Raw genomic sequence first — 26,360 nt, forward strand, 5'->3', positions numbered from 1 at the left:
TTAAATTGAATCATATTCATTAGATGAGTACTTATGCATTTCTTCATCTTGTACTTTCTAAAAACAAAATTATTTGAGGCTATTAAATAGAGTTAAATTGTAGGACACCTGGCTGGTGTTGCAGAGAATTGCTGCAACACATATCTGGTGTCTGAAGTGTTGTGATAGTAGTATAATGAAAGGAAATGTGTAGGAAAGAAGACATAGGAGGGAAAACTAAGGTTTTTCAAATACAGCTATGCATTTATTTTCATTAGGACAATTTTCATTTACCCTGTTGGTACGATATATTTTCCTTTTTGTTGGTTTTCAGATAGTAATTCTCTATTTATTTTTCTCTATGATACGTCCATCTATTCTTTCACTTTTTTTTAAAGTTTATTTTGAGAGAGAGAGAGAGTGTGACCAGGGGAGGGGCAGAGAGAGAAAAATCCCGAGCAGCTCTGTGCTGATGGCACAGAGGCCCACGCAGGGCTTGATCCCATGAGCTGTGAGATCATGATCTTAGCCAAAATCAAGAGTCAGATGCACTGAGCCCCTCAGGCGTCCCTATTCTTTCATTCTTAATTTGTAAATGTATGAGATTATTGGCTTATGATTAGAGGATGTTTTCAAAACTTTTCCTCTGTTGGCCATATATATGATCAATATCTGTAAACATTTCATAGACATATGAAAATAAATGTAAATTGTTTGAGAGAATAATTCAACTGTGGTGTTCCTCTGTGTCCTTACTGTGTCTAATTTTGCCCATGCCATATACACCCTTATTAACAGAATTCCAATTTTGTTGGAGATAGCAAAGTGCAAGTCAAAAAACTTAAGCTTCCTAGACTACCAAGCTGATAGGGGTAGCTTTCAGATTAAGTTCTGGTGAATGGCAGGCATATTAGTGAAAGTTGCTGAGGATTCTGGGAATGTTCCATTTTTTTTTCTTTTATTTGCCAATTTGGTAAGCCTGATTTGCCCTTCCCCTTTGCCCGCCCGCCTTTTTTTTTTTGGTCCGGAATGTATATAACTTTTTTTTTTTTTTAAGTTTAAATACTACTAGACCAGTGAAAATCAAAAAAGAGGAAATTGAATTATCTGTCAAACTGTCAAGTATCCGTGTGGTAAAATAGGACAGTAAGCCAAACTGAAAGTAATAACGAAGGCTTTATTCACTTCCTGTGCTACTGCAGGCAAAAAGCAAAGAAAAATGGTAGCTCCTCAATGTTCCATTTTTCATTGCAGAATGGCACCAGGCATGGGTCAGTCAGATGATAGGCATTGCCGGCAGTGGAAGATGTCTTACTGAAGAGCTGAATAAAACACTCCTACCATTTTATGGACTTGGAACTTGACAGAAGGAAAGGGGTAACGGCTAGGAGTAAAACACTACTGAGGTCAGAGGGGAAAAATATCTTAGTCAAGGTCCTGTCATAAGGAACTCTTCGTGGAGTCTCCACTGTATGGAGGCCTCCGAATGGAGGCAGGTGGGCTAGGAATGATAAATTACATATCAGCATTGTTGACTCAGGGTTGGAATGACAGTCTGAGTCCTTGATTGCAACCCCCTCCAGAGACTGCAATACACTAACCATGTACCTAGTCTGTTGTGAAGAGGGCAGTTTTCCCCTGTGAGGCCAGCTTGGTAAAATCTGTGTCCTTGTGTTGTTGAACCTGAAGGATCAGGTTTTGGCCTGGAACCAGACTCCTGTGCAATTTAATGTTAAAAGGAGTAACAGGCATAAAGAAGGATGTATATAATGCCACAACAAATTGAAGTTATAAAATCTTAGAAATTTATAAACCTGGGGGTGCCTGGGTAGCTCAGTCAGTTAAGCATCCGACTTCGGCTCACGGTTCGTGGGTTCAAGCCCTGTGTCGGGCTCTATGCTGACAGCTCAGAGCCTGGAACCTGCTTCAGATTCTGTGTCTCTTCATTCTGCTCCTGCCCCTGCTCACACACACTCTCTCTCTCTCAAAAATAAACATAAAAATACTTTTTTAAAAATTTAGAAACCTGATTTTTTAAAATGTACCTATAAGAGATAGCATCACAACAGTAACATTTAGAAAAAGCATTGAATTATAACAGATTATATATATATATATATATACACACACACACACACACACACACACACACACACACTTGTGTGTACCTGTGAGTTCACATAATAGCTGTCTGATATAAATTATTTCAGTTGCATTTCATTTGTGTTGCTAAGAAAGAAGAGCATCTGAGACAAAATTTGCAAAACTCAGAGGCTGGTTTTGGTTAGGTGTTTTTTTAAGAGTACTAAATCCTTGTTGTCATGCATTCTATCTCTTATATTGTGGTCAAGATAGTTTCTTTTTTTTTTTTTAAGTAATCTCTGTGCCCAGTGTGGGGCTTGAATTCATGACCCCAAGATCAAGAGTCACATGCTTTAGTGACTGAGCTAGCCAGGCACCCCAAGACAGTGTTTGTTCGTACATTTAATATTTAGATTTACCCACACATTTATGTTTTCTAGTGCTTTTCCTTGCATTTTTCTTCCATCTGAAGAATTCTCTATTAGTATTACTTTTGGTGCAGATTCGCTAAAATTAGTTTTTTATGAAAGAATATTTGTCTTCATTTTGAAGGATATTTTCACTCGGTATAGAATCCTATGTTGGTAGATTTTTGTTTCACTTTACTAAGTCAATAGTGAATATTTCAGTCCTTTGTCTTCTAGATTCCATCATTTACATTGGAAAGTCAGTCAACTAGTCTTGTTGCTCCTTAGAGGTGTAATGGTCTTTGTTGTCTGATGAAGATTTCAGTTCTCTGACTTCTAAGATTTTCTCTTTATCTTTCAACAGTTTTACACTGCTCTTAAAACAGAAGGTGACATTGGGTTGGAACTTTGTGATCAAGGAGGAAAGCAGTAAAATATGAGGTAAAAGTTAATGGTACAGATCATGTAGGGATTTTCAGGATATGGTAAAGACTTTGGGTTTTATTGAATGCTGTGGAGATCTAAGGAATGTTCTAATCAGAAGAGTGACCCATGATCTAAGTTTTAAAAGGATAAATTTGAGTTGCATTGGAAATAAATGTCAGGAAGACCTGTTAGTACATTACTATAATAATGTAGATGAAGGATGACGGTGGCTTGGACTAAGTAGTATAAGATTATTTTTTAAAATCATAAATGAGCAATGAAATATACTCTTAGCATCTGTTAAAAATTTTTTTTCTTTTTTCATCTGTTAATGTGGTGAATGATATTTCCTAACATTAAACTACTCTTGCATCCTTGGGATAAAACAAATCTGTTAGTATATTTTTAACCTTTATAAATTCAGTTTGCTAGTATTTTAGAAAATTTGTAATTTGTTGCATTTATCTTCATGAGTGGGTTTGGAAGAGTTAATTTTGTTCCCATATCGTCCTTTTCTGGTGTGGTATATATAGAGAGTACGCTGTGAGACTGGCTTTATAAGAGCAGTTAGGGGGTTTTCTTAATTTCTGAAGTTTCAAGGGACTTATTTGTAGGAGATTTGTAAAACATTCTGGACTTGGTGTATCTTTTATGGGTAGATTTTCAACTCAAAATTGATTTAATGATGTGTTTTCCTCAATTGTGTTAGAGGCTGGTCTATTTTTTTCTACTTGGAGACAGAGGTTTTGATTTTGTTGATTATTTCATTTGCTATTAATTTCTCTTATTTTCTTTTGTTCTAATTTCTTTAAGTTTATTTTGCTGTTTTTCTACTTCTTTACTAGGATGATTAGGCCATTTAAGTTTCTAATCTTCATTTTCAATACAGGCATCAAAGCATTTAAATTTCTAAAATAGCACTCCAGTTGCACGTAACCAAGTCTTTATAGGCAGCTTTCATTTATTAAAAGATTGCTGAACACTTATGTGCATTCTTGTACATTGCAGGAAGAAAAATAGATCCAAAAGGGATCTTTAAGAGGTGCATTTGCAATTTAAGATAAAATATAAAAAATATTTTAAACATATATAACAGGTTTATATTATCATTCCAATTAGAAGTACATTCTAATTTTTAACATGCCTCGACATTTCTAAAAATTAATTTTTTCAATTCAAGTATATGGGTGTAAGAAATTCTCTTGGGCTATCTTCATAGCCCAAGAAATTCTCTTGGGCTATCTTCATAGGTTACTTCTAGTCACATTGCACTGTTTGAAAATCTGTATGATGGTCTTTGGTGTTTATTGAGATTTGCTGTGGTTTACTGATAATTATTATTATAAACACCCCATGTATACCTAGGTTTTACCTAACAGTTGAGTGATAGTTTATTTACGTAAACTATCAGATCTGCCTTTTAAAATTCTATTCTTTTATATACTTAGCTGCTTACTACCAGTTATCACTGTTACCTTGGGCCCAAATTTCTCTTTGTACTGTCACTTGCTTTATATATTTCTTATTGTTTCAGAATTTTTTATTCCTGGTGAATTGCTCTATTTGTCATTATTGAAGCTCACTTGTATCTCAATATTTATTTTTTTACCTTAAAGTCAATTTGATTTATAGTTTCATTTGATTGGCATTTTCTTATTCCATCAATTTAAACTATTACATTGTTATTAAGAAGTGTAAAAACCACATAGTTTTTAAACTGGCCAAGTTTACTGTAACTAGTGACATTTGGATTTCTGTTATTTTGTGTGATTTGTTTTTTGCTTCTCTTTGCCTTCAGTGGGGTTCATTTTATTAACTACAAATTGCTGCCTTCCTACTTATTTACTTTTAATTTAACCTAATCCTTTTTATCGTTAAAACCAGTACACCAGTCCTTTCAGGTTTACACTGCTTTACCACCACAGTGAACTTAAATAGGAAACCAAATGTAGTCATTTGCCAATGCTGCGGGACACAACTGGTTCAGACTGCCTTCTGGCATTTGCAGGTTCTGTGAACCATCTTGAACATTTTTTTTTTTTACATTTAAAAAGGGAGAATTGTAAAGGATAAAAATGAGAGGTACTTACAATCAACAGACATTCCTTCTTCACCTCTGGAAGGCTCTTTTCTGTTTAATTACTAGTGACTTTGGTTTTACCAAAAAAACCCAAACCAAAAAACAAAACCCCAAAACAAAACAAACCTAAATCCTATCCAGTTCTTCCCAAATTCAGGATAAGATAAATAGGAATGAATGCCGATTGTTAAGCCTTCTAGACTTAACAAGTATTTATTTGCATTGAAGCTTAGTTTATAAAGTGTTTGAAATATAAATATTTTTCTGGACAGAGGGTCCATTAGCCTTTGAATGCTTTTAAGTTGTTCTATCCCTAGAAGATTAAGCACCAAATACTCTAGACCAGGGGACCTCAATCATTTTCTTACCTTAACACCCTAAACGACTTGACACATTTTCGTCAGGAATAGCAATTCTCAAACAGAGGAGCTTTATGAGACTCACTGGGGCATAGAGCTCCTCTATGCCTACTGAAAATTTCTAAGGTCATCATATTGACTTATTCCTGTTTTCTCTTCCAGTATAAAGCTAAATTATTCTGACAACACATCCAACATTAACAAACTATTTGTTGACAAAATCAATAAATAGCATCTGAAGGTTTGAAAAATTTGCTCATTTAAAGACCCTCCCTTATTAAGTAAATTTTTTTAAATGTCTCTAATGACTTGTCCACAAACCACCAAGTCAGTTAAGTTCAATATGTGACAATTAAACCTCAGGTGTGCAAAACACATAGTTCAAGGAACAAGTAGGTATAGACTTATTATAATTACATGACTTGACAAGGTGCACTGTCATCCAAAAATGAATTGCATTTATTATCAATTGCTATTTGTTCACTAGTATGAAGATGCCAATTTACATACACAGAAAGTATTTTATATACTTTGATCCTGCCATATGTAACATTATTATGGATGTTTGTGAACCAAAATTGTATGCCAAATTTATATTCCTAGAATGTTATCAGTGTAACATCACAAACCATTCTCATGTCAGCTTGTTGAAGCTGAGGGTCTATTACATGCAAATATCAGTTGATTATTTTTACAGACACATCACACTTGGTTATGATTTTCTGCATTGCACTGGTTACTCTTTGTATTGAAAACAAACTTGGAAATTACGAAATGTAGTTTTCTTAAAAACAAAATTATTAGCTAATAGGAACTAAACCACCAGAAATTCTTTTACACTAATGACTAGAGTCAGAGTCACAATAGAAATTATTTTAATAATGGTTGAAGAAAAGAAAAAATGACTTGGATGCCATATTAGAACTAAAACAATTTGATAATTTCATTAAAAAACTGCTTTATATACTGTAGAATTAAACAATGGCTTCATCTTACCAAGTATAAAAGGTAACCACTTTTAATGTGAGTCTGCTTCCAAGACATTAAGCCATAAAATTTTATTTCAGGGAAAATAATACAACACTTTAAAGCATTTCCTAGATTTCCCTACCTTCTAATGACATTTTAACACCTTCTTCTGGATGGGTCCATATGATTTCAAGAGCATTTTGACTCAAGGTCTTAGAAGCACAAAATTTAGGAAATTCTAAAAACAAAACAAAACAGGAAGATGCACAGAACATGTATGTAAACCAGAAAGAACAAACAATGGAAGGTGGCTAACCCTTTAACAATTTTGAATTTCTGACCCTTATTTTGTCACACTGGTATCTGTATTAAAAATAAGGAATGTTGGGTTTCTTCATATATGATAATTCACAAAACTGACCTCTTTTGGTCCAGAACTACTTAAAAGTATTCTAAGGCCAAAATACGAAAACTCTAGAAGCCATTATTAAATTTTAGAGATACTACATGAGGAAACTTACAACACGGCTTTTCAGGTATGAATTTATAAGAGTCAAAAAATTCTTCACAGTAATAAGATTTGGTGTTTAGAAGGCAACAAAGGCAATAAAATTAGCTATCAAAGGGATAGGATAGCTGTGAAACTATTTAAAAATACACAAAATGAAAGACCTAAAAAATCATCTAAAATAAAAAAAACCAAAATGCGCTGGAGAAAAATAGGATTATACAAGACCCTAGAATTGGATGAGAGAATAAATGGATCAAGATGCACCAGAAAGATCATTTCCATTTATAGTTTATACACTATAAAAATAAAACATACTGAATTTCCCTTATCTCTGTACAGGATGGGTCATTTTTAGGTAACTATATACTTCCTTAATAATCATCCTCTAACTTAGGACAGTAAAAGATTCCAAAGCAAAGATTATACTATTAATTTTTGTTATGGTTATGGATTTTGACCTGCTTGACAGACTGAATAAAATGATCATTCAATTAGGTTTTTTGATTTGAAAGTTCCGAGTCCTTTAATAATGTGTTTTAATAGATGTGCTTTTTCTTTTAATACTTACTCTAACAATATGCTAGAGGTAGCCTTAGGGATCTGGAAGATGAAAGAGCCATTACCACCTAACAGGTACTGACCACTGTGCCACAGAGGTTAAGTTTTCTTCTTCTAAGCAGCTTCAGTTTAACGTTCTAAGAATTCCAGGTGCCTTTTTATTTAAAGTGTGAAGCAAATACCCTTGAATTCAGCAAGAAAAAAACTTAGACATCTGGCTGTAGTATAAACCCAAAGCTGGTTTTTTTTAGGAAACACAGGAGTATATGGAAGAACATAAATTTTATTAGTACATTTAAAATTAGATGAGGAAAAAAAAAATTAGATGAGGAAGCAAAATAGCTGAAGTTTTTTGTTTTGGTTAAGAGTTTTGGTCTTCGCATTAATTTCTGTTACTTTTTTATTGAAAGAAAAGATTATGTGCTCCCTGGGAACTTTTAAAATGGTAAGACCTTAACAAAAAAGGAAATTTCAAACCTGCTTTTCTTTTGTGATCATCAAAATTCTGTCTTCTGAAATTGATGGCTTTAAAAGATTAGTTTGCTAAATGGTAGTTATGAAAGATTGTAGAGTAAGAGCATAATATTAGAATCACACTTTAAGCACACTACCAATGACATTTGAAGTCATCAGTGGCTAACTTTAATCAGTGCCATCAGATTTTAAATATTGATACAATCAGTAATGCTTATCATTAATTTTATAGAATCAGATATCACAGGCCAAATTCTACTTAAAACTTCCTAAGTCTAATGACAAAATAACATTTAATTTAGAATTGAAGTTTTCTGGTTGTAAAATTCTAAAAGGTGAGAAAGGTGAAGTTATATTTGTCTTGTCATTTAAGAATCACTTCTATGATATTTAAGATCAATGCCAAGGTTTCAACTGTTAACTACCAAATATCACCTGTTAAAAACAAAACAAAATCCTAATGAGAATGTTTATAGGCTTATTACAACTCAAATTCATGAATACAGAGGAATGGTTCTATTTTGGCTCAAACTGAAGTCAGCTAATTTGATCACTGTATTTGAATGCTCATTGTCTTTAAGTATTGATAATTTTTCAAAACAGTTCAAGATGTCCTAATTTGGATAAAATGTTTTTGTACTTATTATATAAAAATTGAGCCCCAAGTTCATTAATATAGCTATCTAGGAAGTAATCATAAATATACTGAAAATTGGCCAAGAAACTCTAAGAAATCTTTATTTCTTCTTAGGAAAAATCTAATTAGTTACACTCTTTTAAACTGAGATTATTATCTGTTTATTCCAAAAGCCCAATTCTTTGGTGTACTGTTTCTAGTTGTTTTAAACTTAAGAATTCTGTATACTGCTAAAGGAATTAAAGCATCACAAACTTTGTGTTAAATAACTTTGTTATTTAAGCAATCTTTGTTTTTATAATCACAGTATGATTGGCTATCAGGAGGTGGATTTGGAAACCAAGTGATTTATACTTTTTCATAGAGTAAAAGTGTATTTTAATCATCTTATTTTCTACATACTTAGTTCATATTTGATTATAGGAAAACATTCTAATTTTCTATGTCTTTTCTAAAATAACTTCTAAAATAGTGGCTTTTTATTTTGAAAAAAATTTTTGTCTAGTACTGCATATATTTCCATGCAGATTAAACTGAGCCATACCTTCTACCCCAAACTGTTAAGGAGAACATATTTTTCTTTATATTCAGTAAACAACTACATCATAAGGTTAAACAGCTTTTGAAAATATCATTTAAGTTGGATGAGTAGGAAAGCATACATCTTATCTTTGGATGTATTTAACTTATCACGTGAAGTGTTATATAAATGTAAGAATTAGAATGTTATAGATCTAAAACACAGAACTACATAAACCGATTTAAGAAGGAAGGGAAGATGTCAGATATATTAGTTCAGATGCAGAAAGGGTTATTTACACATTTGTTCATAAGTTTTGGAGTTACATAGCTCCTAACGAAGTGGGTGGAGATTTTCTTGTTAACTCAAGAAAAAGCTACGAACTCCCTAATGTGTGCTGTTGAAATACTCCTTCATAACTTTGATGCTCTTCCTGAAATGAACCTATATATTCAACCTATAAATGAAAACCAACTGATGCTTTAAAAAGAAAGTATTTAATTACTAGTGGATATAATTAGTTCACTTTAAGAGTATTAAGACAAGGAGAAGTTTAAAGACTAGAAGACATTAAAAATATATTGGGTCTATATGATTTTTTTAATGCAAAAAAGGGACATCTCCCTCAAAAAGGATGAATAAAAATCCCTGCAAAATGCACTGCTCCATATGCTCCCCTTTCAGTGCAGACTACATTGTAGAAACAAAATCTCTCTTAAGAGAACTATTTGTGAGAAATAATGACTATCCCTAAAGATATTAAACTCTCAATTTTTACTATGTAAGAAAGTCATTATTAATTCATCTTAATATAAAGGTTTTAGCTTTGGGAAAAAGTGAGCCTTTCAAAATTTTAACTTAGGTTATTAATCTAGTTGATTGGCATGAAACACAAGTGCCATGCATGGTCTATGCCTCTCGTAGGTCTGAAAAGTCATTTCAGACTGCTCCCATACTTAAATGGTTTCAAGCCTCTGGACAGAACTGAACAATGTGAACAAGTCTGGTGATGAAGCACTGATTAAGTCTTGAAATATCATAATTTCACAGTCCCTTGTCCCATATAATATATATAAGAAGCACCAAAACTGGAGCCAAGATCTGAACAGGTAATGTAACAGCAGGAACTATAATTTAATCACATCATATCATATTACACTTATGTAACATTCTATGCCTGTTGATATGTGTAACATAGTTAAGTTTATTACAAGCATTATTTCCTAAGACTTACGGTATAAGTACTTCTTTTCAAGTATTACCGCTTATTTAAGTGTTTATCTATTTCTTAACATTATGTAAATCAGTGATAAATGTATATAATGCAGTACATTGTGCCATTTCTCCCAACCCTGTGTTCAGATATTAACAAAGTCAATTAAGAAAAACAAAACAACTATTAAAACTGAAACAAGGCTATCAACATCACACATGAACATCTGAGTCGGTCAATAGCATTTGCCCCTTAACATGAAGGTATTTTCATCAAAAATGCCTCATCTTTAGGCTAGTATTATGTTAGCAGCAGCTGGTCTTCAGGACAAATCAGAAGTTTCAAGTGAAAATGACACTGAATTACTCTTGAGGAAACATCAATCCACATTACTAATAAAAGATGCAAACTGCTGGTGTCACCTTAACATAAAAATTGTGTGTTTTCCCTTTCAACATGTGATTTAGTTCATTTATGTGATGACAGCACTTTGGAGTTCTCATGGCACACCAATAAGATTATCTGTTTTAATATTTAAATTATAACTACAATAACTAGAAAAAAGTCAGTGCCTCGGTGGCTTTAAACCACATCAATTTCAATGTTTTTCAAAATGATGATGCAATTAAATCTATGCTTCTGCAATAGTGCAAAACAGTATCCTCTCCTAAATACAGGAGCTGAGGTTTATCCAAGTAGCTTTAAATAAGGTAGATTGTTGCCAACTATATATCAGTCTCGCATATCTGATATAACATATATTAGGAAAGCTTAAACTGACTTATAAATCTATTCTCAGCTAAAGCTTCACATAAGCAGCAATGGAAATGAACAGAAGTGCACTCAATATAAAACACTTTTCAAAACTACTCCAAAAAACAAATGACAAAACGTGGTTAAGAACTGAACATATGTTGTGTGTACCACATGTAAAAGGAAGAATGGACCTTGGTGATTGCTTGCACTGTCTGAATTATGTGAAGGTAAAATTAAGACTTAGTCCACTTCCATCTCTCCAGAAGATTTAGGATGCTGGGAGCTGTCTTTTGTCATATCTGGTTTAGTTTCAGTCCCACTCTGTCCATCCGTTGGTCCATTGTGTTCACTGTTAGCTTTTGTTTTGTCTTCAGCAACCTCTACTTTTGGTTTGGGCTTGTAAATGATGGGGTTACAAAAATTATCCAGTTCCTAAAGACATGAAGAGAAGTGATTATATTAAAATTACTACAGAGTAAGTTACTATTAACGTTCTAAATTCCACATTAATGTGACATTCCTGAATTTATGTTAGCTCAGATAACCAAGTTTCTTCAAATACTTCATTGAAGCATTTACTTCTGGGTTAGTGCATGTTAGTGCTGACAGAAAACTCTTCAATCTTTAATAATAATACTCTTTGTATATAATCTCCCTAAAAACTGGTTCTTCATAATTTAAATATAGTTTACTTAGGAAGAAATAATTTTTAATTTATTCCTTTAAATTATGCCTGATGCTCTGTTATGAGAATTCTGTCAAATAACACCTATTTCATAAACTGATATTTACACAAAAACAGCTTTAATAAGTGGAATTATAGAGCTATGTTGAAGGAAAATAAGTCATGAATGTAAATGCAACTTAATAATTTAAAATAAATACAATGTATTTTCTCTGCCCTTATTTCTTTTTAACACAGAAATAAAAGACCATTAAAATCTTTCAAGACCAGTGTCGCAGAGATTGGGATAGGGAAGGAAAGACAGGGACTAACATCTTGGGGGAATGTTTCGTTTTGTAAACGTTTATTTATTATTGAGAGACAGAGAGAGACAGAGCATGAGCATGGGAGGAGCAGAGAGAGGGGGAGATACAGAATCCGAAGCAGGCTCCAGGCTCTGAGCTGTCAGCACAGAGCCCAACGTGGGGCCCAAACTCACAAACTGTGAGATCATGACATGAGCGCAAGTTGGACGCTTAACTGACTGAGCCATCCAGGCACCCCACTGGGGGAATGTTGTAGTGGCAAACTGCTCTTACCACACTCTATATTTCATCTGATTAGGAGTAAATTATTATAGCTTTGTTGCAAAACTTTCTCAAAAGGAAAACACTTAGATTTGAATAAAAAAAAAAAACCTATAAACACAATGAATAAAAAAAAAAATCAACCAGAATTTCGTCTTCTACAGAGTAACAAACATTTTGGGGAGCATCCTTCTAGATACATGTCCACGCACACACATATATACAAACCTACAAATCTATGAACGTGCTAATTTATATAGCGAGGTAACTTTTCACTCAGTACGTTGTACTCATCTTTATATCTAAATATAAAATCTTTATATCTAAATCTTTATATCTAAAAGATATATGTTGTACTCATCTTCATATCTAAAATCATGTAATGGTTGCACAGTGTTGTACAGATGCTTCCATTTATCTAGTTTCTTACAGGTATTTGTGTCTTTCAACTTTTTGCTAATTTACCAGGAAGGTTATCTTCCTATACTTGTGTAATGATCGATTTAGGATGAATTCCTAGAATTATGATTTCTGGGTTAAAGGTACGTATACTTCCTTTAAATTTCTACACATATACTGATACAAAGAGAATGAAACAAATTCAACCAAGCTGCTCAGGAAAAACATCCGTTTCTTCACACCCTTGACAACTTGTGACAAAGATTATGAATGTAAACACAGAACCATGACCAGTGAAAAGAAAAGATGGGTAAAGGAGAGTTAGTAGGATGAGTTATGTATGTTTTCTTTTGTCAATTGCTTCTCTGACGTCTTTAATCATTTTTCTACTTAAGTGCTAGTTTTATTATAAAGTTCATCTCAATATTTTTCACGGTGTTTTCTATGATAATCTTTGATATTTTCACTAGTAATGTTTTTTAGGCTGGAAAGTTTATCCCAGAAATAAGATTTTACCATAGAATTTTACAGATTTCAAATGATGTCAAAAACCTACACTGCAAAGTTTTATAATGGAGATTTAGAAGTCTCATCCAGTCTAGAAAAGTCTGACATATATAACAGTAAGAAGTTGTCACATTGCTTTATTTCACTGTGTAGTAAACTTAAAATTTAAAAACACAGCCTCATGTGACTAAATCAAGGAACAGAGATGTCCCACCTAGAAATCTTTTTTTTTTTTTTTTTTCAAAATTAAAATTTAGCCTTAAATTTGTTTTTCTAAGTTCTTTTGCAAGCTGATTATTGCTTAAAGTATGGTTCCCAATAAAAGCGTTTAATGGCTTGGGGTGCCTGAGTGGCTCAGTCGGTTGAGCATCTGACTCTTGATTTTGGCTCAGGTCATCATCCCAGGGATGTGGGATCGAGGCCCACACTGGGCTCTGTGCTAAGTGTGGAACCCGCTTAAGATTGTTTCTCTTTCTCTCTCCTTCTGCCCCTCTCCCCTGCTTGTGTGTGCTCTCTAAAATAAGAAAAAAAATGTTTAATGGCTTGAACCTATTAAAAAGAAAGTTTCATAATTACTTACCTTTGACTTTGCAACTATTTCGGAGACTTTCACCACAGGATCTTGAGTGAGACTTAGTTTGTTCTGTGCATTCATCTTACTATTCAGCCAATTCATGGCTTCACTGATATATTTTTCAACTTTTTCCACTTCAGCTGGATCTAAATGATCATATCTTTCATCCTATTTAAAAAAAAGCCTTTTACTTAATAGAAAATATTTCCATAAGCAACAATAATTTCCGTTTAAAAGATTTAGACTCTTATTGAACGTATACCTCCCACATACCCATGTGAAGAAGCCACATACAAATTACACAAAACTGAAGAGACTGGGAGAAAGAAAAAAATCAATGTGGGTTTTTAAAAGGAAAGTCTTTCTGAAGAAGTCAGGTTTTTTCAAAAAATGACTAGTGCAGAATATTCAAGGGAAAAGTACTTAAGAAAGAAGCTGCATGGAATTCAGTTGTTAGGGAATAAAGAGAAGTAGGGGAATAAAGGCATAGTGCAAGCTAGACAGAAAATTCTCAGTATATAACAGAACAACAGTTCTTGATAAAGAGAAGTACATAATAAAATTTTGTCTGAAAAACACAACTACAGCTACCACATACAGAAAGTAATCTAAGAAGTCAGGGTTTAGGATGGTAATCATGAGAAAGAAATGGCAATGCAACAGAAAGAGGATCTCCTGATGGATTATAGATGGGACATAGAAAATAAAGAGAAAGGGAATTAAAGAGTACTCCAAAGCCAAAGACCTGGGAGAATGGTGATGTTGTGTTTTACAACTATAAAGCTTCATCACGTATTCTTCTTCTGCTTGTAGAAGACCCAATTTCTGGGTCCCCACATTTTTCTGAATTCCCTTCTACTTCATGGATCACATCTTATATTCCTTCCCATTCATCCCTTCACATGCATGTTTTAAAAAGATATCTAGCCTGAGCCTCTTCCCTGAATTCCCAACTCTATATCCAACTTCCAACCTGAATTTCCATTTATAAAGAATGAAATGACCACCTGTTTCAAAATCCTGATTACACCCCCACCTACTCCTCCCAGTTTTCCCCATCTCAGTAAATGGCAACTTCATCCTTCCAGGCCATATCCTTGGAGTCATTTTTGACTCCTCTGTCACATTTACATAAAATCTATCACCAAATCTTACAATGTGCAAACATCTGACTACTACTTTCCCCCTTCAATAAGCAAGATTCAAGCCTCTATCATTCCTTGTGTTATTCTAATAATGTCTAAATGAGTGTTTCTACGTCCTTTAAAAAATGAATCATATCATGTTACTTGTATGTTCAAAAACCTCCAATGGGGGGCACCTGGGTGGCTTAGTTGGTTGAATGTTCAAATTTGGCTCAGGTCATGATCTGATGGTTCATGAATTTGAAGGCTCTGCATCAGGCTCTCTGCTGTCAGCACAGAGCCCACTTTGGATCCTCTGTACCCTTTTCTCTTTGCCCCTCCCTTCTTCATGCTTTCTCTTTCAAAAATGAATAAACATTTAAAAAAAAAAAAACCTCCAATCAATGGTTTCATATCTCAAAGCCAAACTTTTATGATAGCCTACTAGGCACTAGGTTCTAATCCTATTCCCATTGTTTTAAGCCACACTGGCCTCTTTGCCACAACACATTTTCCCCTTGAGGTTTTGTAACTTGCTCTCCCTTTTTCTACAACTTTTCCCTTACAGTTATCTTACACCTTGAGCCTTCCCTTCCTTCAGTTCTCTCCTAACAGTATATCATCTTATTAGTCTGCCCTTCTCACAAATCTCCTCCACCTTTGGTGGTTCCTTACTTTTTCAATAGTCCTTTATCCCTATCTACTTAAAAAAATTTTTTTATTCATTTTTGAGAGAGATAGAGTGTGAGCAGAGAGAGACAGAGAGACACACACACAGAATTTAAAGTACACTCCAGGCCGTCAGCTGTCAGCACTGAGCCCGATGTGGGCTCAAACTCACAGACTGCAAGATCATAACCTGAGCTGAAGTCGGACATTTAACTGACTGAGCCAGCCAGGTGCCCCCGTATCTGACTCCTTTGAAGTAACTTATTTACTGTTCACCTTTCCCTACCAAAGCATATTAGAAACAGGTTCAATGTTTTGTTTGATGCTTGTAGTTCCAGCATCTTGAACTGAAGACAGCACATAAGAAAAATTCAAAATCCCTGAATGTAGGTGAAGTCTCGTCTTGCTTTGGTATCTTAAACCTGCATACTCAAGACTGCTAAAGCCTGGGGAACATGGGGCCATGTATTGTTATGTGGATGTCCAATGCCATATTTGAAATATTCTTGGTGTTTTTATTTGTCTGCTTCCGTCTTACCTTTCCATTATCCTTCTATTCTTTGTACGTGTATGGACATTTTGGACACTGACAGCGGTGGACACATTCGCAATCAGTGCCTGGATTCTTCTTTCTGGTTGGCTGGATTGTAATCTTATGTTACAAAATTTACAAATCTATTTTGTAAAGCAAGCAACCTCTTTTTACACGTTGTGTAGTACAAAGTAGCATAGGTGATAGGAGTTTGTATGTTAACTTCAGACTGTTCAAGTTTTAATCCTAAATGCATCATTTACTAGCAGTGTAATCCTTGACAAACTGCTTAAGCACTGCAGTTTTCTTATGATATATCCTTGTGAGATTAAGATAATCCATGAAAAGTGTTTAAAATTCACTGTTTGGTAAACATAAGTTATTAAGATAACCTGCCTGAATCTGGTGCTACCCTCTCCTGCTTACTGATGTAGTTTTAACTCCCATGATAAAAACTGGGGAAATTATAGTGAATATTTATTCAAAGTAAGGGCGAGCAAACTTGTCCTGCAGGCCAAATCTAACCTGTTACTTGCCGTTTTTTTCCCCCTGGGTTTTTAAATAAAGTTATTTTGAAACACAGCCATACCCATTCATTTACGTACTGTATATGGATGCTTTTGCACTTCAATGGCAGATCTGAACTGTTAGCCTGTAAAACCTGATATATTCACTATTTGTTCATTTAAAAAAAAGCCTGCTAACCTCGAGTTTAGAGGAAAAAATGGTAAGCCTAATTTTGTCATATCTTACTATTATATAAATGATATTTCCTTTTGGATGTAACTAAATATTTGAAGCTTAAAAACAGTCGGCAGGTTAAGGGTATATAGATTTGGGTGTGCATCTAAAAGAATAAAGGGTACAGGAGATCACAAATGTCTCGTAGACTGGAAGACAGAGAGCAACCAAAAGCAAAAGAACAAAATAAAGTCTAGCACTGTCCAGTCTCCAAGAGGCCTATAATAAAAAAAGTTCCAAGAAAAATTCTCTTTCACTGTATCAATAATGAAATCTCTAAGAAGAAAATGATAGATTTAGTCACTGGATTGAAGTGTGGGTTTTAGGTAATTTAAAGAGATTAAAGCAGCATAACTGCACTGTATTTTAAATATATTAGGACCCTTTACAGTAATTTTCTAATAAAAAGATAGGGGTGCCTGGGTAGCTCAGTTGGTTGAGCATCTGACTCTTGGTTTCAGCTCAGGTCATGATCTCATGGTTCATGGGATTGAGCCCCACACAGGGCTCTGCATTGACAGCGTGGAGCCTGCTTGGGATTTCCTCTCCCTCTCTCCCCACTCTCTCTCTCTCAAAATAAACAAATGTTAAAAAAAATAGTAAGTTTAGAGTACAAGGTCTCTGGAATTTGGCAGTAATGACTGCTACAGCTTTGTGGCTGAGAACTTATTACCCCATCCTACCATGTACTATAAAACACATGCCATCAGCAGCAGCTTGCCCTGTGACTTTAATACCTTGTTTCTGTATGCTTCTATCACTTTCATGACAAGTTGAATCTTTTTTCCCAAGTCGTTTAAAGCTTTTGGTCTCTCTTCATGTTCCATGTACCTCATCTGAATAGGCTGGCCATATTTCTATTAAGAAAAATTTTTGAAAGAAAAAGTTATTAACCGAAAATGACTTTTAACAGAAGACAAGTTTTATTGGACCCTTACATGATGATGAATAGGAAAGAAAGCTGGCCAGATCAAAACATGCCTTCTATATTTCCCTTACATGAAAATAAATTCCAGTGATTATTTCCTTATGCAATCCTACAGGGATGCCTAATGATTTATGTCTTTCATTTATTAAGATTACCACTTCTTGATTCCTGTCAAATCCAAAGGCAACACTTTTAATTCCTTCAAAGTTGTGTTGAAAATTTCCAAACCTATTAGCCATAAAAACATTATCGCATGCAGAATTTATCTGACACAGGTCGCAAATACTTCTATTATAACTCTGTAAGCAACATGATTACTAGTATTTCCAGATATTCAATATTATCTTTTGAATATTATTTATGTTTGTTAATTAGATGGAAATCCTGGATCTGGAAGTATAGCACTTAAAAAAACAAAACCAAAAAACAAACCTTTGGCCCCTTGCCCCAAGTGCCCGGAATGTTAAAACAGCCTCTGGAATTTTGAGGAAGGGGATGCATTAGAAGAATGAATACCTATTTTCTTGTAGATAGTTTATGTACTTAAAAAAAAATCAGCTTATTTTAGAATAATTTTAGATTTTCAGAGAAGTTACAAAGGAAATAATAGAGCATCAAGTACTTCTCACTGCTTTCCTCTAATGTTAACATCTTACATATCTTGTATTACCACAGTATATACAGTTGTCAAAACTAAGAGACCAACACTGGTACATTACCATTAACTGAACTCCAGACTTTAAGTGGATTTCATAATTTTCTGTTCCAGGACAACATATTGCATTTAGTCTATTTACATCATACATTTTACTGTAAATGTTTCTGAAAAAGGACCAAGTACTGCCAACTTTTAAAAGCCACCCCCCCCCCCCTAAATACTAAGGCCTGTGAAAACTTGTACAACATTCATTTCTATGGTTACTTATATATTGGGGGTGAAATAATCCTTTTTGAGAGCTGCTGGGCTTTTTAGTTATTTCTACTGACTTCAACTGCCTGGCTGTTCTTACTACCCAAAATACATACATTGTTTTAGGGAGATGGGGAGTAACACCACCACCAAGCTAAAATGTGATAAAGCCTAGTTTTGCTATAAGATCAGCTTTCCTGGTTGCTAATTATTCTGTTTGAAAGTAGTTTACTGGCATGAAGACAGTTATAACTTTTGCAAGATACTTGCTTTTGCTTTTAAGTAACTTCTCTTATACTCTGCTCACCCAATCCTAAAGGGCTGCCTTTTCCCATATCCTAGGAACCCTATCAATATCATCTATGTATTTCCCTTGCTACTCAGAATGGCTCAGGGACCAGCAGCACCAGAACCTCTTAGAAGCTTGTTAGCAATGCAGTATCATGGGCCCACCACCTCATATGTACCAAATCATAGTCTGCACTTCAATAAAAGCCCATGGCAATTCATGTGAACATTAAAGTACTGCTATGATGCACACCAAGAAGAAAAGACAAATTCCTGTAATCCTTGTAATCTGAATTTAAAAGTATTTTTTTCAGGGTAGGGTAGGCAAGCAGAAAGAAAGGAGTAATAGTGATAGTTTCTTAAAATCATACCATTGACCTAGAAAAAGGAGACATGGTTGCCACATCTCCATATTTCTTTGTGAAAGAAACTGGAATTTCTTCACTGGCCAGGTGTCCACATCAGTTGCAATGTGAAAATACAAAAGGGCAGCATATACTCCTCAAAGTCACGGCACAGTGAAGGGGGGAGAAGCAGAGAAAGGGTGCATCCTCCAATGGATAAGAAGGGATCAGGTTCACAAATCACTTCTTAATAACATTTCAGAAAAAAATGCCTAATGTAAAAGTGGTCACATTCCAGCCATCTGCTACATATTTATATCTGAGTGTCTGAATATGATTATACATTATTTAATTTCAGTTATCATATAGCATTACTGACCTCTAAAATTGCTTTTAAGATTAGAGAACATTTCTTCTTACACATATCTTAGTATTTTCTAATGTATTTATTAAAAATAGACAATGTGCTTTACACCACAATTTTTTAGGAAAACAATGTTCTATTCAAAATTAACATGGACTTTAAAAAATTTACCTTTAGTTCTTGAAGCTTATCCACATAAATTTGTTTAGGTTGGTCCTCTCCTTCTTCATAAAGCCAATTTTCTGTATCTTCCAATATTGTAGACAGTTTATTCAAGTCCTAGTTGTACATGGAAGAGACACTGACTGAAAATGCTCTCCTTAGAAGTTATCAAAGAAGGACAGACTATTTCTCAAGTATAAAAGATTAAATTTCAGATTTCTCTGGCTTTTTATTCATTAACATGTTTTTCACCATACTTCTGCAATTAGGAGACATAACTAAGAATCATTCCTAAATGTGGCTCAAGGGGATTGACAACAGTAACACATTTGGTATGTTTGTTTACATAATTCGTATTAACACTGTCAAACAAATAGTTCTAATAAAAAATTATGTAATTTAGACTTACTTCTTGAGTGATGAATTTTTCATATACTGTGCCCAGCTTGTCTCTAAAATCATATACATATTCTTCAACAGCATTCTTAGCATCATTTCTTTCTTTCTCTAATTTATCTTGCATTATCATCTTCCCCTATTCAAAATGTTCAGATTAGCTATTAAGAATATGCACAAGAGTCATCAGGGAAATGCATATCAAAACCACAATAAGATCATCACCTTACATCAATCAAAATGGCTAGAATCAAAAAGACAAGAAATAACAAGTGTGGAGAAAAAGGAACCCTTGTGCAGTGTGGGTGGGAATGTAAATTGGTGTAATCACTGTGGGAACCAGTATGGAGATTCCTCAAAAAATTAAAAATAGAACTATATGATTCAATAATTCCATTATTGGGTATTTAGCTAAAGAAAACAAATACATGAATTCAAAAAGATGTATGCACCCCTATGTTTATTGCAGCATTATTTACAATAACCAAGATAGAAACAACCCAAGTATCCATTGATAGATGAATGGATAAATAAGATGTAAGATGTGGGGTGTGTGTGTGTGTGTGTAATGGAGTATTACTCAGCAATAAACAGTATGAAATCTTGCCATGTGCAACAACATAAATGGACCTAGAGTGTATTATACTAAACAAGTTAAATACCGTATGATTTCACTTACATGTGGAATCTAAAAAACAAAACAAATGAATAAAGAGCAGAAACAGACCCATGAATAGAACTAACTGATGGCTGCCAGAGGGGAGAGAAGTGGGGAGATGCGCAAAATCAGTGAAAGGGAGTAGAGATACATGCTTCAAGTTATGGAATGAGTAAGTCACGGGGATAAAAGGTACAACACAGAATATAGTCAATGGCATAGTAATAGTGATAGTGACAGGTGATAGCTACACTTGTGATGAGGATACCATGATGTATAGACTGATTTAATCACTATGCTGTATGCCTGAACCTAAAGTAGCACTGTGTATCAACTAGACTTCAATTAAAAAAAAAAATGCATTAGGGAAATGCAAACCAAAACCCCTTTACACCTACTGGAATGATTATAAATCAAAGACATGGATAGTGTTGGTGAGGATGTGAAGAATTTTAAACCCTTGTACACTGCTGTTGGGAAAGTAAAATGCTGCAGTTGTTTTGTAAAAGTGTGGTGGTTCCTCAAGAAGCTAAATAAAGAATTACAATATGACACAGCAATTTCACTCCTAGGTATATAACCAAAGGAATTGAAAACAGGAACTCAAAACAGTTATTTTTATGCCAGTGTTCACTGCAGCATTATTCACAAGAGCCCAAAAGGTGGAAACAACTCAGCTGTCGACTAACAGATGAATGGATAAATGAAATATATATATAAATAATAAAAAAATATTCTATTATAAAAAGGAATAAAGTTCTAATTCATGTTACAACATGGATGAACTGTGAAAACATGCTAAGTGCACTAAACCAGACACAAAAGGAAATATTGTATGATTACATTCATAGGAGTTTTCTAGAATAGGCAAGGTCACAGACAGACCGGGGGATGAGGAATAGGGAAGAATAGTGAGTTATTAATGATTACAGACACACTGGGGTTATGAAAAAGTTTTGGAAATAGACAGTGGTGATGGTTACATGAAATTATGAATGTAATTAATGCCACTGAATTGTTGTGCACTTAGTCGAAATGGCATATTTTATCAGTTTAAAAGATTAGTAATGTGTAATATACCAAGTCACTGAATTGTACACTTTAAATGAGTAAATTGTATGGTATATGAATTATATCTCAATAAAGCTATTTTAGGGGTGCCTGGGTGGCTCAGTTGGTTGAGCGTCCGTCCGACTTCGGCTCAGGTCATGATCTCAGGATGAGTTCGAGCCCTGCATTGGGCTCTGTGCTGACAGCTCAGAGCCTGGAGCCTGTTTCAGATTCTGTGTCTCCCTCTCTCTCTGCCCCTCCAGAGCTCATGCTCTGTCTCTGTCAAAAATACATACACATAAAAAAAATAAAGCTATTTTAAAAACCAGACATAGTCTATGTCATGGTACATACTAGGGTTCAATTCCTTAGCTCCCCATTTATGAGCTTTGAGATCACAGGAAGGTCACTGAACCTCTCTAAGTCTCAGTTTTCTTGCCTTAAAACACAGAATACTTCTATCTATCTCTTAGGGCTGTTAATAAGATTGACATAATTCACATGAAATTTTAGTATAGTGCCTAGCATATAACTCATGCTAAATAAATGTTAGCTCTGGGAGGGGATACAGTATAGTGGTTGCGATGCTGAGCTTTGGAGACAGACTACTCAGATCCAATGCAAAGGTTACTCTCTGGCCACTAAATCTGGTGATTTAGTATACCTGTTCCTGTTTCCTCATCTGTAAAACACAGATCTCTAACAGTACTTCTACCTCATAGGTTTGTTGTGAGGATTAATTAAGATATCAAAGGTTTTAAACAGTTAGCAAACATGATTGTTTTAATTAAAGCAAATAAATAATCTGAGGATTGTAATACTTGAACAAAATTTTCATTTCAACAGAAACACAGTATTTTAAACAGAAGACTACAGTGCACTGACACTTGGAATTTAAAATAAACATTTAAAAACTTAAGAAAAGTTTATACATTCTTATACTTAAGAATATTTATACACAGAATTTGCCATAGCTGCACTTGCCTACAATTCATTACTTTGGGAAGATAAGTCTCAAAACTGAATTACCCATGGGTTTCCAGGAATGTTTGCTTCACAGAAAATTCAGCCTTTAATAGTTAATGAATAGACAGTATGGGTAGGTACTAAAAAGAGCAAGCACTGTAAAGTCAAAATATCTCAAAGAAATTCCTAGAATAATGTGCAGCAAATGGGAGAATATGAGGCACTTCAAAGAAAACTCACCTTCTTTAACGCCAGCCAAGCCTATAGAAATTAGGGACTAGTACTTAAATAAAAGTTTTAAACATAAAATTACTTCTTATACAATTGCTAGTCAAGAAACAAAACCCTATTCCTCAAAAGACTATAAAAATTAAACACACAGACATGTAAAGAAAATTTCAAGAATGACAACAGATCTTAAAAAGTATTAAATGGAAGTCAGAAAACATTTTGAATAGAGCCTTGACTTTTAAGAACAATACATTAGAAGAGGGGGGCTGCGAATACTTCCCATATGATGTCTGCTGGGTGTTACTGTTACACAGTAAAAGCAGGTAAGAATCATTAGTACTGTTTATAGTGAAGACAACACATTTTTCACATAACTGTGATGAAAGCTACACTGTACATAACATAATATACAGCTCAATATTTTGTCCAAAATAAAGTAGTTCAACGATTTAATAATTCTTTGAGTTATGGACTAGTTCTAGGGGGGCCTGGGCGGCTCAGACAGTTGGGTGACTGACTTTACTTAGGTCATGATGTCACAAATTGAATTCGAGCCCCATGTCAGGCTCTGTGCTGATAGCTCCGAGCCTGGAGCCTGCTGCGGATTCTGTGTCTCCCTCTCTCTCTGCCCCTCTCCCACTCACGTTCTGTCTTTCTCCTTCAAAAATAAACATTAAAAAAAAAAAAAAGAATTATGGATTAGTTCCCCAAATTGGGGGGGGGGGGGGGAGGGAAATAATCACTGACCTCTACAAAGATTTTAGAATATACTACCACTTATTTCAACATCAACTCAGATTTATATACCTCATTTTCAATGTAGCTGTTGAGAAGATCTTGGCCCAATTGTCTACACAGGCTACTCTGAATAGGCAGATCAATACTCTTGACTTTTCCTTTTTTAATGGTCTGGTTTAATCGGTCTTGTTTGTCTGAGGAAGCTGACTGCAAAAAAAAAAAAAAGTAAGAGAAGTATAAATTTCTAAAACTAGCTTAAAAATAGATTTAAAAAGTGATTTCACATAAAACAGAAATGTAAAACCAAACAAAACTATTACCCTTCTACTAAAGACTACTTTAATACAGATAGTATTTTATACTGTGTACACTAAATCTTCTACATAAAAAATACCGGGATGGAAATGCAAATTAAAATCATGAGATGCCACTTCATACCTACTAGGGATGACTGTAATGAAAAAACAACAAAAAGAAAACAAGAGTTGGTGAGGATGTGGAGAAACTGGAACCCTCATATATTGCTGACATGACTGTAACATGTTGAAACATTCTGGAAAACTGTTGGGCAGTTCCTAGGTGATGAAAATGCTGAGAAAATGATTGTGATAACAGTTGTAAAACTGTGAGCATATTGAAAACCACTTACTTGTACACTTGAATGGATGGATTGTATGGTATGTAAACTATATCTCAAGCTATTAAGCAATTAAAGCAAAAAAAAAATCAAGTAAATCATGTTTTCACTCATGTGGGATCTCAGAAACTTAAAAGAAGAGCATGGGGGACGGGAAGGGGAAAAAATTGTTTCAAACAGAGAGGGAGGCAAACCATAAGAAAGAGACTCTTAAATACAGAGAACAAACTGAGGGTTGAAGGCGGTTGGGGGGGGTGGGGAAAATGGGTGATGTGCATTGAGGAGGGCACTTGTTGGGATGAGCACTGGGTGTTGTATGTAAGCGATGAATCATGGGAATCTACTCCTGAAGCACAGAGCACACTGTATACACTGTATGTTAGTTAACTTGACAATAAATATTTTAAAAAATCAAGTAAAATAAAAAAATCTAGAAAAATGGGTTTCAGTTTGTATATTGCTTGAGAGCCCAGGAATTAAAATGGAATCTTTATAACCTCTGGAAAAAAATCTATACAATTAACCAACACAGATTAAATTCTTAGTTTAGAAAAATCCGTTGAAGATGATATTTAGAGCACATTCATCTGTGTGACTGGGTCATGGTCTCCCTTTTATCAGCAATGACTGTCTCGTAAAATTATGACTCTCAATAAAAAAGTTACCCTTTAAATTTTTACTTTCAAAAATATTTTTGCACAAAGCAAAATATTTTATGATATGTAGCAAAATGCTTAGAGTTGTTAATTTTGAGATGCAAGGTTCTGCCAATTTAAGTTTTCTTCATTTAGCTTATTCCATTTCTTATTTTTCTGGGATTATATGGCTTTTAGTAACACAAAAAAATTACTGAAAAACACATCTTTTTTCCTACCAGAGAGATAATTTTACTTTTATTGTTAAGGTTCATTCTTTTAAAAATTCTCTATAACTCACTGAATTGCATTTACTCTGGTTGTGTCCTTCTATACTTTTCCACAGTTCTAAGGTTTAAAATATCAAGTGTATTAAAAGCATGCATTATAAAGTGAATACATTAACTCGAAATAGCAATCTCAAAAAGACACCCCCATAAAAACAATAAAACACACCTTTGTTTTGGTTCCTGTATGGTCAATTTCCTCTTCTGGGGTGTGTTCAGCATGACATTTTTGATGCCCTCCTTCTTCTTGGTCAACTTGCATTTTATCCTGGAAAGAAAATACATAATTTGTAATATTGGTAGTGTCTTCCTTATTATTAATAAACAGCATCTTAGAGTACAAACCTGCTTTGAAAAGTGTGAACATAGTAAAGTAGAAGGTTGTTTTTCAAATGAGAATAAATACAAATAAACAGATTAACAGGTCAATAAAATAAAATGACCTATTTGATGCTATGTGAATGAATAGTTGCATTCACCTATAGGTAAATAACTACAAAATAAATGGAAAACTGTTCTCAAGTTAAAATTCACCAACCAAAAGTCACAAACGTAAGCTTACAAAAAAGAACATTAAACTTGACATGAAACATGTTTATATGAAAAATATTTACAAATGTGAGAAAATAAAGATATAAAATACATGTATTACATAAATTCAATTATATTTTTAAATGTAGTAAAATACTCAATACATTGAAACTGTCAAAGTAGAGGTCTCCAAATTAAAAAACTTCAAGGATTTTTTAACGTCTAGAAGACAAATTCTCAACCAAGATGACTGTCAAAATAGACTCTACTTGGTAAATAATCAGAAGGAATGGATTTTTCTGGTCTTTTTTAACCTTACTTATGACCATCCTCCTAAAAAGAAGAAAGCTTGGAATTCAGGAATCAGTATAATTTAAGTCTTCTAATATATCTGGAGTTAAGCAAATACAAAATACCCCAAAGGCGATCATGAATAAATGCTTATTTGTACCAAAGAGAAAAATAAA

General features: G+C 34.1%; 1 protein-coding gene across 2 annotated transcripts in view; it reads right to left on the minus strand.

Moving 5' to 3' along the window:
• Positions 1 to 6,191: 6,191 nt before the first annotated feature.
• Positions 6,192 to 26,360, minus strand: part of HSPA4L (heat shock protein family A (Hsp70) member 4 like) — a 54,689-nt gene continuing 34,520 nt past the window's right edge. For both annotated transcript variants that reach the window (XM_043568812.1, XM_043568801.1), the window contains exons 14-20: positions 25,532 to 25,630; positions 23,873 to 24,010; positions 20,174 to 20,299; positions 19,774 to 19,881; positions 17,506 to 17,625; positions 13,709 to 13,870; positions 6,192 to 11,403 (exon numbers count right to left, since the gene is read on the minus strand). In XM_043568812.1, the coding sequence (XP_043424747.1) occupies positions 11,212 to 11,403; positions 13,709 to 13,870; positions 17,506 to 17,625; positions 19,774 to 19,881; positions 20,174 to 20,299; positions 23,873 to 24,010; positions 25,532 to 25,630 (945 nt within the window). In that variant the 3' untranslated portion in view covers positions 6,192 to 11,211. The remainder of the gene's footprint in view (positions 11,404 to 13,708; positions 13,871 to 17,505; positions 17,626 to 19,773; positions 19,882 to 20,173; positions 20,300 to 23,872; positions 24,011 to 25,531; positions 25,631 to 26,360) is intronic.

The sequence above is a fragment of the Prionailurus bengalensis genome, chromosome B1 (genome assembly GCF_016509475.1).
Source record: "Prionailurus bengalensis isolate Pbe53 chromosome B1, Fcat_Pben_1.1_paternal_pri, whole genome shotgun sequence".
Taxonomy (NCBI): domain Eukaryota; kingdom Metazoa; phylum Chordata; class Mammalia; order Carnivora; family Felidae; genus Prionailurus; species Prionailurus bengalensis.